This window comes from Alligator sinensis, unplaced genomic scaffold (assembly GCF_000455745.1).
Source record: "Alligator sinensis unplaced genomic scaffold, ASM45574v1 scaffold389_1, whole genome shotgun sequence".
In the NCBI taxonomy this organism is placed as follows: Eukaryota; Metazoa; Chordata; order Crocodylia; family Alligatoridae; genus Alligator; species Alligator sinensis.
The window spans coordinates 1,709,427-1,722,959 of record NW_005841951.1 but is presented as its reverse complement, the minus strand read 5'-3'; the positions used below and the strand labels follow the sequence as shown (position 1 = coordinate 1,722,959).

At 40.7% G+C, this 13,533-nt stretch overlaps 1 protein-coding gene across 14 annotated transcripts in view; it reads left to right on the top strand.

The window, feature by feature from the left end:
* TANC1 (tetratricopeptide repeat, ankyrin repeat and coiled-coil containing 1) overlaps nt 1–13,533 on the top strand; it is a 217,588-nt gene that overhangs the window by 147,874 nt on the left and 56,181 nt on the right. For 13 of the 14 annotated variants that reach the window (XM_025199957.1, XM_025199959.1, XM_025199954.1 and 10 more), the window contains 4 exons: nt 1,846–2,136; nt 8,370–8,495; nt 9,492–9,773; nt 10,789–10,940. In XM_025199957.1, the coding sequence (XP_025055742.1) occupies nt 1,846–2,136; nt 8,370–8,495; nt 9,492–9,773; nt 10,789–10,940 (851 nt within the window). The remainder of the gene's footprint in view (nt 1–1,845; nt 2,137–8,369; nt 8,496–9,491; nt 9,774–10,788; nt 10,941–13,533) is intronic. The other variant, XM_006020372.3, reaches the window with a different exon arrangement.

Here is a 13,533-nt window from a genome sequence, read left to right as displayed (position 1 = left end):
CTCGTTCCCTAAGTGGTTTGCAAAATAAAAGTAATTTATTTTATGATTACTCTGTGATGTTGTATGTACGTGTAAGAATTCTGAGGTATGTGACAAGCTATGGTAAAGCAAACATTAAATGGTACGCTGGGGATTTAGGATTGCATTTTCACAGTCTAATCTTTAGTGGTATATTGTGTGGCAATGAAGTATATTTGGAATCATAACATGGAAACTGGGAAATCCTCAGTTTTAGAGTTGGAGGGATTTAGGGAGTATTCATGCACCTTACCTTCTGTTCTATTCCCCTTCTCTTCTCATGGACAAAAAAGCTCATTTTCCCAGCTCTGCTATACCCTAGTTCTTGTTTTTCCTTTCTTACTTTGGATCCTTTCAGAGCCATGATTTCCCCGATTGATACTTTTAATTCTTCCTCACCTCCTGCACTGACACTTCCAATTCCCACTATTAATGTGTAAACTCAGAAAAGTACTGGAAGATATTTCATATCCTGATGAGATTTATGGTTGGGAATTGGAGGTTGGGGTATCAGGGACAGCAAGAACAAAGTAGGAATCCCTTTTAAAATGGTTGTCGTGACTCCTTGCTGTATTCTTAAGAAAAATATTAAAGATTAAAATTCTAATAAAACAACAAAAAATGTGTTGGAAGTACTAGGTCGGTACTTCTCAACGTTTTTTGATTCAAGGCACCCTCCCTTTACTTTTGTGAATCGAGTGGCTCTCCATTTCAAAATCTAGTTTATATATTACAATGCTTATCTCCTTATGGTGGGGAGGAGCGGGGAGGGGAGGGGAGAGCTGAATAGTAGGGGTGGGCAGGGACTAGCCCACCAGCAGCATCCAGGCAGGGACTAGCCTGACCCTGGTTTATCTACTTACTTCCTCACATAATCTTTCAAAAGATCTGGCAGAACCCCAGGATACCCCAACTCCCTGGTTGAGAATCACTCGCTTAGGTGCTTTATTGGAGAAGGACCTAAACTGGCAACCAAGCTCTGAGGGATTTGGGGGTGGGAGTGTTCCCTGTTCATCTTCACTTCGAATTGGCTAAGCAAAAGAAAAGAAACCTAATTTGATATTGATTATTTTTGTTGTTCACAATATTTTACATTGAAATTCCAGTCACCCAAATTATTGCACTCTGTGCAGTAATGGGAATTTTTAAAATAGTTTGTCTTGCTACTAAAATGGTCAGAATCTGACACTAAACATAGCCTAAATAATATGAAGGATTTTGAGCAGACGGTCAGTGTAGTTCTGTTGACTTTGGTAGAGCTGTGACTGCATATATCAGGGCTGTATTCTCCTTCTTTGTAAAAAAAAATATATATATATGTATTTTGACAAGTGGATTATCCAAAATATACTCCTATTCCTGTTTGATTCTGGCTTTAGAGATTTTTTTCTTTTTCATGTAGTCCTTTTCTTTAGGTTTCTTATGCATAGAAGCAATCCTTAGTTGTAAAAAATATATATTTTAATTTTTTTTTCCTCTAGGAAGTTTAAATATTCAAAAAAATTGAGATTTGTGCTTTTAAGGGCAGCTTGTCCCCTCAATAAATAAAAGTACAATTATCTCCTAACAAATTATATGGATTTCTAGGAGCTCCAGGGTTCTTCTGAACTGCTTTTTCATTATCTACTTTATCAGACCTTTTTGCCAGCAGAGGGATTGCAGCAGATTGCACAGTTTATTTCCTTTCATAAGAAGCATTTTTCTAATTTAACAAAATACATTGTGAAAAATTATTTGGATAATATCATTATGGGCTTGAAAGTCATTCATGTAGTAAAAATATAATGTGCTAATGCTGAGGTGTCACGGTGGTTCTTTCTCTTCTAGAGCGTATTCAGGATTTTATTATTTTTTCAGCAACTATAACAAGTTCATCTGAAAATGATGACCGCAGTGGATCCAGTTTGGAGTGGAGTAAAGATGGAAGTCTCAGAACTGGTGTGCATCAAGGAATTATTCATGATCGAAGAACAGATAATTGTTCACCAGTTGCTGAAGAGGAGGCAGTTGGAGCTGCTGAGAGTTTGCCCAAAGCAGAAGTGCCTAGTGCAGATGGTCCTGTTCCCTATACGCAGAGTTCTAGCTCATTAGCAATGCCTCGTCCCAATTCTGTTGCAGGTAAGGAAGTACTGACAGAGGAAGAGGGATTTTTAGTGACATAACCAGTGTGAGGTTTGGTATTAAAGGTACAATACTGGTGCCAAGATGTGCCCCATAGGAAACTCCAATTACGTTAACCTGTTAGTTTATTTAATAAAAACTGTCAATACTGGAATGTGAGGGTGTATTTTATATTCCTGTCAAGTCTGAACTTGGTCTTTAAATGTTTAAAGTAGATGGTACCAATCTTAGAAATGTGTTTTTCTTAAATTCTTTGGTTTCTTTGTTTGCACAATTTTCCTGGTTCTGTAAATGTATTCATTACCGTTTTAAATGGCTTTGTTCAAGATTTAAGGTAACATTTTCAATCTGAAAGCACTAGTGTACAGATTTCTCCTAATTCAACCAACCTGTTCATTCACTGTGTATGTGCATACATCAGTGATCGTAATAGTTTTATTACTATTTTTGTTAACAATGTACAGTTAAAACAACTCTGAAAAAATGAGCTAGAATCTTTTTTGTTGTTGTTGTGATCATCAGCACTAGAGTCCATTGAACTCTGGGTGCTGTGCTGTATTTTTTCACATGCAACCTGATTGATAACTTAAGATGATATGAAGTTTCCAGAATTGCAAGTACCGCATCTACAACAGTAGATTTCAGTTTAAAAACATAAAAATGAAAAGTATATTAAAAAAAATCCAGGAAATGTAGAGAGGAGGACCCCTCAAAAAACAACTGTATTTTGGCATTGGTTAATGATTTTATGGAGAGGAGGAAAAAATATGCTTGACTTGAGGCAGAATATTGTCAACATTTCACAGTAAAAGTGGGAGCTTCTGTTTGAGACCTTAAATGAAAATGGCTGACTGTTACTGTGGGTCTAAGTTCAAGTTTAAACTCTTGAAATATTCTGACCTTATTTCCCTAAATTAAGATTTTTGGTGGTGAATAAGGACTGAATCCTGTAAACACTGAGAGCTGGGATTTCCTATAGCAATAGTTAGCAGTACTAAAAGAGCTTTAAGGTCTGAGAGTGGTAACTGGGGTTAAATTCATTGCTACATAGTTTACAGAGCTAGTCTGTGATAAGAGCTCTGTTTTGTTTTTAAATCTGAGGCCCCAAATAAGTCTGCTGGGAAGACACTGGGACACGTTCTCCATTTCATTTTCAAAGGAAGCATAATGGCATTAGTCCAGAAAGGATGTCCAACAAACTGCAGTAAACTGGAACTGCAACAGAAAAATATTCCACTACATAACGTAGCAAACATTGTCAAGAACTCAAGATTCACCAGTAATAGTTGGGACTGATGTTGATTATAATTTGTTTATTTAAAATTTGACTGAATGATTTATTTGTATGGTTGTAAAATTTGTTAATTGGAAACCACCAAAACTGGTCTTGGTACGTGTAATTTGATGGAGGCTTTAATATACCTTGAAAATAATTTGAATGTTAATTTTGAAACAGTGTAAGTACCACTGTCAAGTGAAGGATTGTGTTTCAGCTACCTGTTGTACAGTGCTGGGTCTTTTTACCAAAGTCGGGGGGGGGGAGGGGAGGGAGGAGGCTACTAAGACTTCAGAAAGGAGTTTTCCAATTTTCTGCTGTGCTTGCTATTAGCTTCATTTTGTTCAGTGAATCGAACCTCTTAGATTAAGCAGAGGCAAAGAATCCTAATAAAATTTCACAACTTTTCTACTATTATACATAATTATAACACTAAAAAGACTGCAAGGATATATTTGGGAACATTTTGCCTTTCTTATGGTTTCATGTGCTAATATTTTGCTCTCAGAGATCTAAGCCTTGTAAAATGGCTTCATGCAGATGGATTATTCTGCGTTATTCTGTTCTTTGTGATAGCAGCTTGCTGAATCAGGACCCCAGGTGTCTTTCTTATTGGCATTTGTAGAGTTACTGGTTACTTGTGTGCTACCTTCTCACTTTCATGAAATCTTAACTACTGATTACTTTGTACTGCGTTGTTCTCTTTTTCTAAAGCATTTGGTTTAATAAGGAGACAGAAGATTGGATGAGTTGTGGATCTTTCCATTGCATAGTTGCAAGATGTGGGCTATATTTTCATAATTCACTGACATATATGAAGCGAGTTGGTCTTTCATGTGAAACTACACCAGAAGTTGTCACCAAACATTGTAATTATCAGCCTTGTTGACAGTGGCCTAAATCCTGTTTAACCTTCTTGGGCTTAAATGGCACTTATGTAACTGCCTAATGGTATTTTGTGCACTTACATACAAATTCGATTCTGTTGGATTCCACCTGTGGTGGAATAAGACAGCCCAGCATGTTTACCTTGCAGAAGTAAGGTGATAGCAGGGGAAGCAGATCCACTCACCTTTAGCCCAATAACTTAGTGGCTAGGGCATTTGCTCAGAGAACAGAAGGCCCCTCACCTACCAGGGGCTCAAACCTGCTTTTCTTGCATCTCCCATGGTAGGGTAGGCATTGTTCAGACCCTCTCTAGCTTGAAGCTGGCTCACTGCACCTCGCATTTAATGTTTATTAGATTAAATGGATGGTTTCCAGGGGGCTTTTGGGCCCCCCTCCCTTTCACGGCAGCATCTGTCTTGAGTCATTCTCCATCTGGCTTGTTCTTCTCCTGGCTACCCATTTGGTCAACTTCATGGGGAAGGCTGGAGAGAGGTTGGTAAATACCTGGCTCATGGTAGGTGGGGCATTTTGCTGGGAAGCAGGAGATGCAGATTCAAATCCAGCATCTTCTGCCTCCTGGCAGCTACTAGGCTATTAAGTTAAAAGGCAGGGAGGGTCTTCTTCCTCCTGTGGTAATAACCACCAAGTACTTGTGGCTTTTTGGCAACAAAAGTTTTGGAGCTTATAGGGTATTATGTCTGTACCTGGGCAGTTATATTGCCCGTAGGCACTTACACAGACATTAAAGCAGCCTTGTGAACATGTCAATAGTCAAATGAAGGGCGGGATCCAAACTCTGTTACTTGGAATTGAAACTGTGTGCTAGTACCAAAATGAGCAGATAGTGAATACGCAGCTGTGGAATTGCCAGTTAGGCACATGACATGAAGTACGATTTAGTTTATGCAGATGTTTTAGGAGGATCGATAAGAGGCTTCTGTATCACTCTGTTTAGATCTCCTTCAATTAACAAGGATTTCTGTTGACTAGAAAAACTAATGACTTTACTGTATATATGAAGCACAGCTTTGTGAAGATCGGTTTTTTAATTGGTGATAACTTAAGGACCTTGATCTTTTATAATGGAGATCAGGAGTATCAAAGTGATCTGGCCCTGCAGACTGGGAAAGGGGCGTGGGGCCAGCATATGGGGCCAGAATGGGCTTACAGACTGACCTGTGCTCCAGATCCAGCATGTGGGGCTGATGCAGTACAGAAGCTGCATGTAGCACATGCAATGGATCTGCCTTATATGTTGCACTGGCCATGTAAAGCACATGGTGCATGGGGCTGGTCAAGATGTGTGCAGTGCTTGGTATCTGGACTGGTCTGAGATATGTGTTGCATGTGGTGCCCGCTTCAGATGCCCTGCATGCTGGATCTAGCACATGGGTCTGGTCTGTTGACCAAATCCAGACTGGCCCCAGATCTGGTGTGCAGAGTTGATCTGGTGCAGGCACTAAGTGCAGCACACGGCATGGCCTGGCTCCGGCACCATGTGCAGTGTGCACCCTGGACTGGCCCTGGGTGCTGTGTGCAGCATGTGCCTGGCTCAGTCCCACATGGTACGTGGGGCTCGTTGGGCTTTATGCTGCATGTGGTTTTACAAAGGCTGGGGTACTGTCTACAAGTTCTGCTGGCATAGTTATATTGACTAGGAATGTGGAAAGATCACATCCTGCAGCTGAGTACTCTGTTGGCAAACCCGCTGGTGTAGGCACAGCTTTGCTGAGGGCTTCTATTGGTTTAGCGCGTGTCATTTGGAGACGTGTGGTAACAGCACTGGCAGGAAAAAGCTCTTCTGCCAGCATACACCTAGCTTCCACTAGAGGGCTCTGTTGGCATATTGGTAACAGCAGAAGCCCTGTAATGTAGACAGGCTCAAAGGCACAGGACTTGAATTACTTGGTACTTGAATGTGCTAGGTACTGTCCACATGTTGCAAGGTATAATCTCTGTTCCAAAAATACTCAGGTGACAGCCACTGTGTTTAAGACCTGAGATGTGCGCAACTAAAGTAAAATGGCTATTGAGTAAACAAACTGAATACAGTTTAAAAATAGACATTAAGGCACCACAGCCTGTACTGTATGTATTTATATTGACAATTGTAATGTTATTTATGATTAAAATAAACTTGCTTGGCTAGACCCTGGGATTTGGTTCTCTTTCTCAGCATTTGCTGTGCTGTGGAATGAATGTATTTGAAAGTAGCAGATTTGATGTTGAAAGCTTTCCACAATAAATAAGAATTGAAATCCTTATCTAGATTAAGAGAAACTACTTGTTGTAAGGAGCTATTAATGGACTAGATCTAAGAAGTGACTTAGAGAGTAAAGAACCAGGCTTCATATTGGCGTGACCTGCAGAGGACTGCCAAGGCAGAGCAGCTGGAAATGCAGGCGCAGAATTGTAGCCCAATGGCTGCTGCATTCCCATTTATGGAGGAGATAGCTGGAGAGTCTCCAGTGTTGTTGATTCACTGGCTCTAGACTTGTTGGTCAAAGAAAGGGTGGGGTCCACACAAGAAAGGTTTTGTTTTCTTGTTGACGTGAAAAAAACAAGGAGAAAGTTAGTTTTTTCAGATCAAATTAAATTATTTGTTTCATCTTCAGGTTCAGCTCTTCTTAAACTATATTTAGACAAACTCAAAACTGTAGACATTTTAAAATGAAAAACCACATGTCTGTTAAAATTATTTTTTCAGTATATTTTTCTGTTAGGAATTCAGCTTGGAATTTGATGCATTTGCTGATTGTTTCTTTCAGTCAGAATATGAGTTGTTCTGTGAAACGTTTCTGTACTAAAAATGTTGTCCATCACTACTCAAATGGGCCTGGCCTGTCTCAAAACTTTGTATGAGTGCCTCTTTGTTCTTAACTTTTTTCTTTATTTCCATCATTTTGCTTAGTCCAGTGAAAAGGAATGCAGGATCTAACTACCCTAACTATTGTAGCAACAATTAACCAGCTAACCCTGTTCCCAACGTGCTGTTGACATCATTGTTAGGGTTGTTTTCAACCAGAAAGTAAACAAGAAACCATGTGAGTGTTGGTATTGCTTGAAACACAAGGGAGAGAAAGGGGAAATGAGTGTCTGGAAAATGGAAAGAAGACCTAATTGGTAGTACAGAAAGATATGTAATCTTAAGTGCCTTTGATCCCAAAACATTATATAAACTATACAATGTGAATGACTTCAACCAGTCACTGCAATAATACTGGAAAGTGTCCATTTAAATGATGTGCACTCTTAGGCTTGCTACGGTATGTTACTTGCTCTCAGTCTTAGCAAAAGTGGATAGTGTACCATTATACTGCATAATCAACATTTTTATTGCATAAATGCTGAGATTGGTTATCTGTCATTGCAGAAGATTTCTTTTCCAAGTAAGAGCTTTTAGGATTCAGAAAACTGTTTCTATATGCAGAGAGTCATGCAGTTAATGGGGTGATTGTTAATGTACTGGATATGGTGAAGTAGTGCACACAATGTCTGCTTGTCTAATTGCGAGATTTGGATTGCCAGCAACTATGAATGAAATCACTGGGGCAAAAGAGTCATCTAGCTACCTTGCTGTGTTTCTTCTTGGAAGTATTGAAGCTTTACTAAATAATTTCTGAATGCCAGACTTGTCATAATTCAGTGAAACGCTTGTGTTTTTCTTAGCTTCTCACTGGGCATTTTAGCATTTTAAATTTTGTGGTAATACTTCATGGTACAAATGTAAACCAAACAGAACTTATCTAATTAAAGAACGATACTTTTTGTGAGTTGGTGAGATGTTCAAAATACTTTATTTTTTAAAGTTACTTTATACCTCTGTTTACAAAGGAAAACTTCCAGAATCATAAAAAATTTTAGTCTTTCTGGAGATGCAACTGTTCAGGAATATTAATGAATAAATTGTTTTTTGAAGGCATAAACACACTTAGTAATATTGTAATATGTTGTATACATAATTATACACAATTATATGTTATAATAATATAGTATTATACATATTTTTGTTCTGTGCAACTGTTTATGTGGAGGAAAATATCAACTTTGCTATTTATTATTATAGCAACAAGTTCAACCAAGCTTGAAGATTTGAGTTATTTGGATGGACAAAGGAATACTCCCCTACGCACCTCAATTCGCTTACCTTGGCATAATACGGCAGGAGGAAGAGTACAGCAAGAAATTAAAGGTATTTATACATTTCTGGTTATCTTGCAACAGACAGACAGTTGTAGCAGAATATAGCCTGGATCTTCTGAACCTCATGTATCATTATTCCTTCAATACTGAAAAGCTAAATTAAGTAGTCCCTTGATTTATCTGAAGTACAGCTTAAGTAAATGTATCCAGTATCTTCCACATGATCCAGATAGCACAGAGTACACTGTATGTAAAGAAACCAAAAATAGTTAAAGAAAATCTAGGAGAATATCTTTGTACATGAACCTTACATATGAAAGAAAAGTGATTAAGTCACGTTTGGTTGGTTCTAATTTGTGTAGTGCTATGTGGATAATCCAATTTAAACTGGCTTTGGGGCTAGAAAACAGTGGAATTTTGTTCTTTTCAGGTGTTGTGCAAACACTTTATTTACTCTTCTCCACTTGGTCACCTACTGCTTCTGTTTAAATGACCAGTAATGCTTAATTAAAAACAGAAAAATGCAAGCAGTCAAATTGCACCTAATTGTAAACGTAACTTTTTTCAACCAAGCCCAGCTTTGTTCCTCCTTTAACTCTCATATGATTATATTTTTGTATTTTGAAGCAAAATAATCATTTTTCTATTTCCCTTTATTTTTCTCTTTCTCTAAACTTCTGTTGCAAATCCTGAATTGGAGAATTCTATAGTGTTTTTCAAGTATGAATATACAACACATTGGATTTTTCATAACATTGCAAGCAATCACAGCACAGCAGCATTTTCACTATCAAGGTTCATCCATACCTGAAAGAAAATCCCAACAATTATTAGCATTTTATCATAAATGGGTTTTAATTCACACTACAGTTGTTAATTTTAGTCAGTTCACTGAAGCAACTATAAATATTTTCACATTAAAAGGAATAAAATAAATTGCAAACACATCCTGCAAAAGTTTTCAAAATGGTCTTCTAAAAATGATGCTGCATTTGAATAAGCTTTTATTGCATAATTACTTACATTTTCCTTACGCCCTCCTCAGCACGTTTTGTCCCCTATAAGCCTCAAGACATCTTGCTAAAGCCACTATTGTTTGAAGTGCCAAGCATAACAACAGACTCTGTGTTTGTCGGAAGAGATTGGCTGTTTCAAGTGATTGAAGAAAACTTGAAGAATACAGAGCTGGCAGAAAACAAGGGAGCAGTTATTATTGGAAATGTGGGATTTGGGAAGACTGCTGTTGTTTCAAGACTGGTGGCACTCAGCTGCCATGGAAGTCGCATGAGGCAGATTGCTTCGAACAGTCCTAATTCATCTCCCAAAAGTATGTTTCTCTTGTAAATAATGATGTAGGTTATTGTGTTAGTACAAAGAATCGGACGCAAATAATTACAGACCTTGTTGTCTACATACACTCCTCCATAAGGTGGGTGGGGAAGAGAAAGAGATCCCATCAACCTGGCATGGTTTGACAACTACATCCTTACAATAGAATAGGAGTTAAGCCCCCTTAAAAATGAGGGATTTGTTGAAATCGTTATTCCTGCCACGCTGTCCTTACACCAAATCTTTCTGGCTGAGTGGCTGCAATTGACTGTTACCTAGACTTTCTTCCATCAGTTTTTGGCTTTGGGAGAGGAGGATGCCCCAAAGTGATCATTTCCCAATGTTGATCCATAAAACACTGCATGATTCAGCTCTTAATTTACCGTATTTACTCAAATATAAGATGACCCTGAATATTAGATGACTCCCCCCAATAATTAGGTTCTAGATATGGAAAAATTATACATTTATTAAACTTTTCCAAGTATACAGTCTACTTATTGGAGATTTGCCTTAAATTTGTCCCCTGCTTCCCCCACTGCTACAAAAGGAAAAATAAATCTAGGAAGTCAAGTAGCCCTCTTCCCCTCTGCCCCCTCTCCCAACTTCTTCCCCCCTTCATCACTGTCAGACCCTGCTCTCCCTGAACGTGTGTAAGAGAGGGGCAAAATTTGCATATAGGCAATTACTACAGGTACCCATAGACTTCATTTATCCAGAATTAACACATTGTTCACCGAAACTGCTGCAAGTTTTAGCATAGGTACTCCACAAACACACTTTTAAGCAGCATTTTTGTACTTATATATGTAATCCTTCTGCTGCTTTCCTTATTTACTGTTGTTTCAGCACAGAAGTTAGTTAAATCCCTTTATAAAGATGATGATGAATAGCTGCATTAGTCAGTAACTAGTTACAGATGATAGTATGTGCATGTGCACACTCACAAAAATAATGCTACCCCAATGCAATAGACCCTAATCGCAACTTTTTTTGGTCTGAATTTTTTTTAGGTGGTGACCCCTGTCAGGAGATTCCCCTTGCACAGTTATCTTCATCTGCCCCTTCCACAAATGGTAGCAATACAGTGAAGTCTCTGAGTTCTCCTGGTACTCCTGAGCATCAAAATCAAACTGGTGATTCAGTGCGACGCCTTGCTTCAAAGGTAACTTTTCACATGCATCACTGGACTTCCCCCTCCCCTCCCAGGAAAAGCTTTTACATGTTGAGAAAAACGGGAAGGTAGCGGGGTGGGAAATGGTGTTTTTTCAGGGCTCCCTGGTTGTGCTAGGGGGAAGGCAGAAGGCAGGAGGGTAATTGAGGACACTTATGTAAGCTGTACCATGCTCATGCATCTTGCATAGTTGACCAGGTTTCTCTCATTTTTCATACGAATTAGTACTTGATTGCTACGTTGAGTTAAAATTTGTCTTTTCAATAGCAGTCATGAGTAGATGGTAATCCCATATTGTTAGGCTTGGCAAAATGCGTGGGTTTTATTTTTTGTATATAAATTTGACCACTAAAATCAATGTATATTTTTAAGCATTTATTTAGATTTTTATTGATTTTTTTTTTTTTTTTTTTGAGTTTTCAGGATTGCAGGAAATTGGTGATTTTTTGATTTTTATCTATTTCAGTTTTCAGGAGTGCAAGAAATTAAAGGTGTGGGCGGCAGTCAATTTTTATTAACGACAGCGTGCTGTTAAAAGCTTTATAAAATCACATCTCAAAATTAGAGGTGCACCGATATATCAATCCATATTATATCAGTACTGATAAAAGGAAAATTAACATTATTGGCAGTTGGCTTTTTTTGCCTGATGTGGCTGATAATGTCGCTGATAAATGCTGCATGCAGGTGTGCAGCCACAGCATGCACACAGCCAGGAATGCAGCCCAGCAGCTTGCAGAGCAGCATCTGGCTGGTAAGTCTGTTGGGGGGTGGAGGGGAAGGAGAATGGGGGTACAGATCAAGGCCTCCATGGTGAGGGTGGAATTGGGGCTGGGGCAGGGCCAAGTGCTGCCCAGCTGTGGTGGGGCAGGGCACAGGATGGAGCTGGCGGCTCATCCAGAGGTCACGGGGAGGCAAGGGAGGCAGCTTCTGCTGCTTTGTGCACCCCCAGGGAAGAGATGGGGCCACGTGTCCCCTGGATCTGTGCATGGGGTGAGGGCAGGCTCCCTGCTGCATGCTCAGGTCTGCCATTACTCCAGCCTCTTCCCAGCAGCTGCACTCGGGCCAGAACTGTGGAGGGGGGCTAGAGCCACCCCAAAATTTGCCATAGACCCCCTCCCGGCGCTGCCACTGCCTACCCTGCCCCACCTGACCTGACTGCAGCAGCTGGAAAGAGGCTGGAGTAGCCCCTGCCCCAAGCACATTCAGCGGACAGCCCTCCTTCACACTGCATAGATCCGAGGGAGACGTATGCCCCCATGCCTCCCCCGAGGGTGCTCACAGAGGTAGGAACTGCTCCTTGTGCCACCCTGGATGAGCCACCGGCTCTGTCCTGTGCCCTGCCCCACCCCAGCTGTGCAGCGGCTGCCCCTGCCCCTACCCCAACCCCACTCCCTCACCATGGGGACCTCAATCTTCCTCCCTTCCCCCCCTAGCCCCTTTCCCCCCAACAGACTTACCAGCCAGATACTGCTCTCTATGAGGCTGGGCTGCATGTTGGCAATTGGATCAGTATTGGCCAATATGGCAGGTCAATAATCACCCATCAGTATCGGTCCAAAAATTTTTATCGGTGCATTCCTAGTCAAAATATAAAAAAGTAAATATCCATAAATCAATAAATCATATCTTCCTTAAATCATTCTGTCCATTCATCAGGAAAGAGCTGGACAGGTGGGGACCAAAAGAAATGGGTAGTGGCACTCCCAGAGCTCTGGGAACAGGGGGAGAGACAGCAGCCTCCCCGACCGCCTTGCACACTTAGCCACTCCAGTCCAGCCTGGGGAGGACCCTACTCCCACTGGGCTGGAATACGCTTGCTCCTCTCCCATCTGGGCTTTGGATAGGGGGTTGTTAAAATAGTCTGTTATCTTCCTCCAGCCCATTGGGCACCTGTAAATATGCAACTAATTGCTTAACTGATGAGTCATTAGGCCAGAAAAATAGCTAGTTGCTTAACTGACCAGTCAGTAGGGTGCCCATTGTTTTTCTCTTTAGCCCCTGTGTTTGTCCTCTGTCCTTCCATCACTTTCTCCACTGTCCAGTAACAGAGCTAAGGGTTCCCTGTTAGTTCCCTTTCTAGCAGGGGTTATTGCAGGGCCCTTGGCATGGCTTTACGAGCGCTTGTGGTGCTCGGGCCAGGTGCCAGATGATTGGAGGACAGCCAACGTGGTCCCCATCTTTAAGAAAGGGAGGAGGGAGGACCTGGGCAACTATAGGCCTGTCAGTCTTACCTCAATCCTGGGGAAACTCTTTGAGAAGATCATCAAGGAGCACATCTGTGATGGGCCGGCATCAGGGATAATGCTCAAGGGCAACCAGCACGGTTTCATTAGGGGCAGGTCATGTCAGACCAACCTGATTGCCTTTTACAATCAGGTCACAAAAGCATTGGATGCAGGTGTCGTCATGGATGTAGTCTTTCTGGACTTCAGCAAGGCCTTTGACACTGTCTCCTACCCCATCCTAATTAAAAAACTAAGCGACTGTGGCATTGATGCCTACACAGTCAGATGGATTGCAAATTGGCTGAAGGGTCGGTACTCAGAGGGTGGTGGTGGACGGGTCATATTCAACCTGGGGG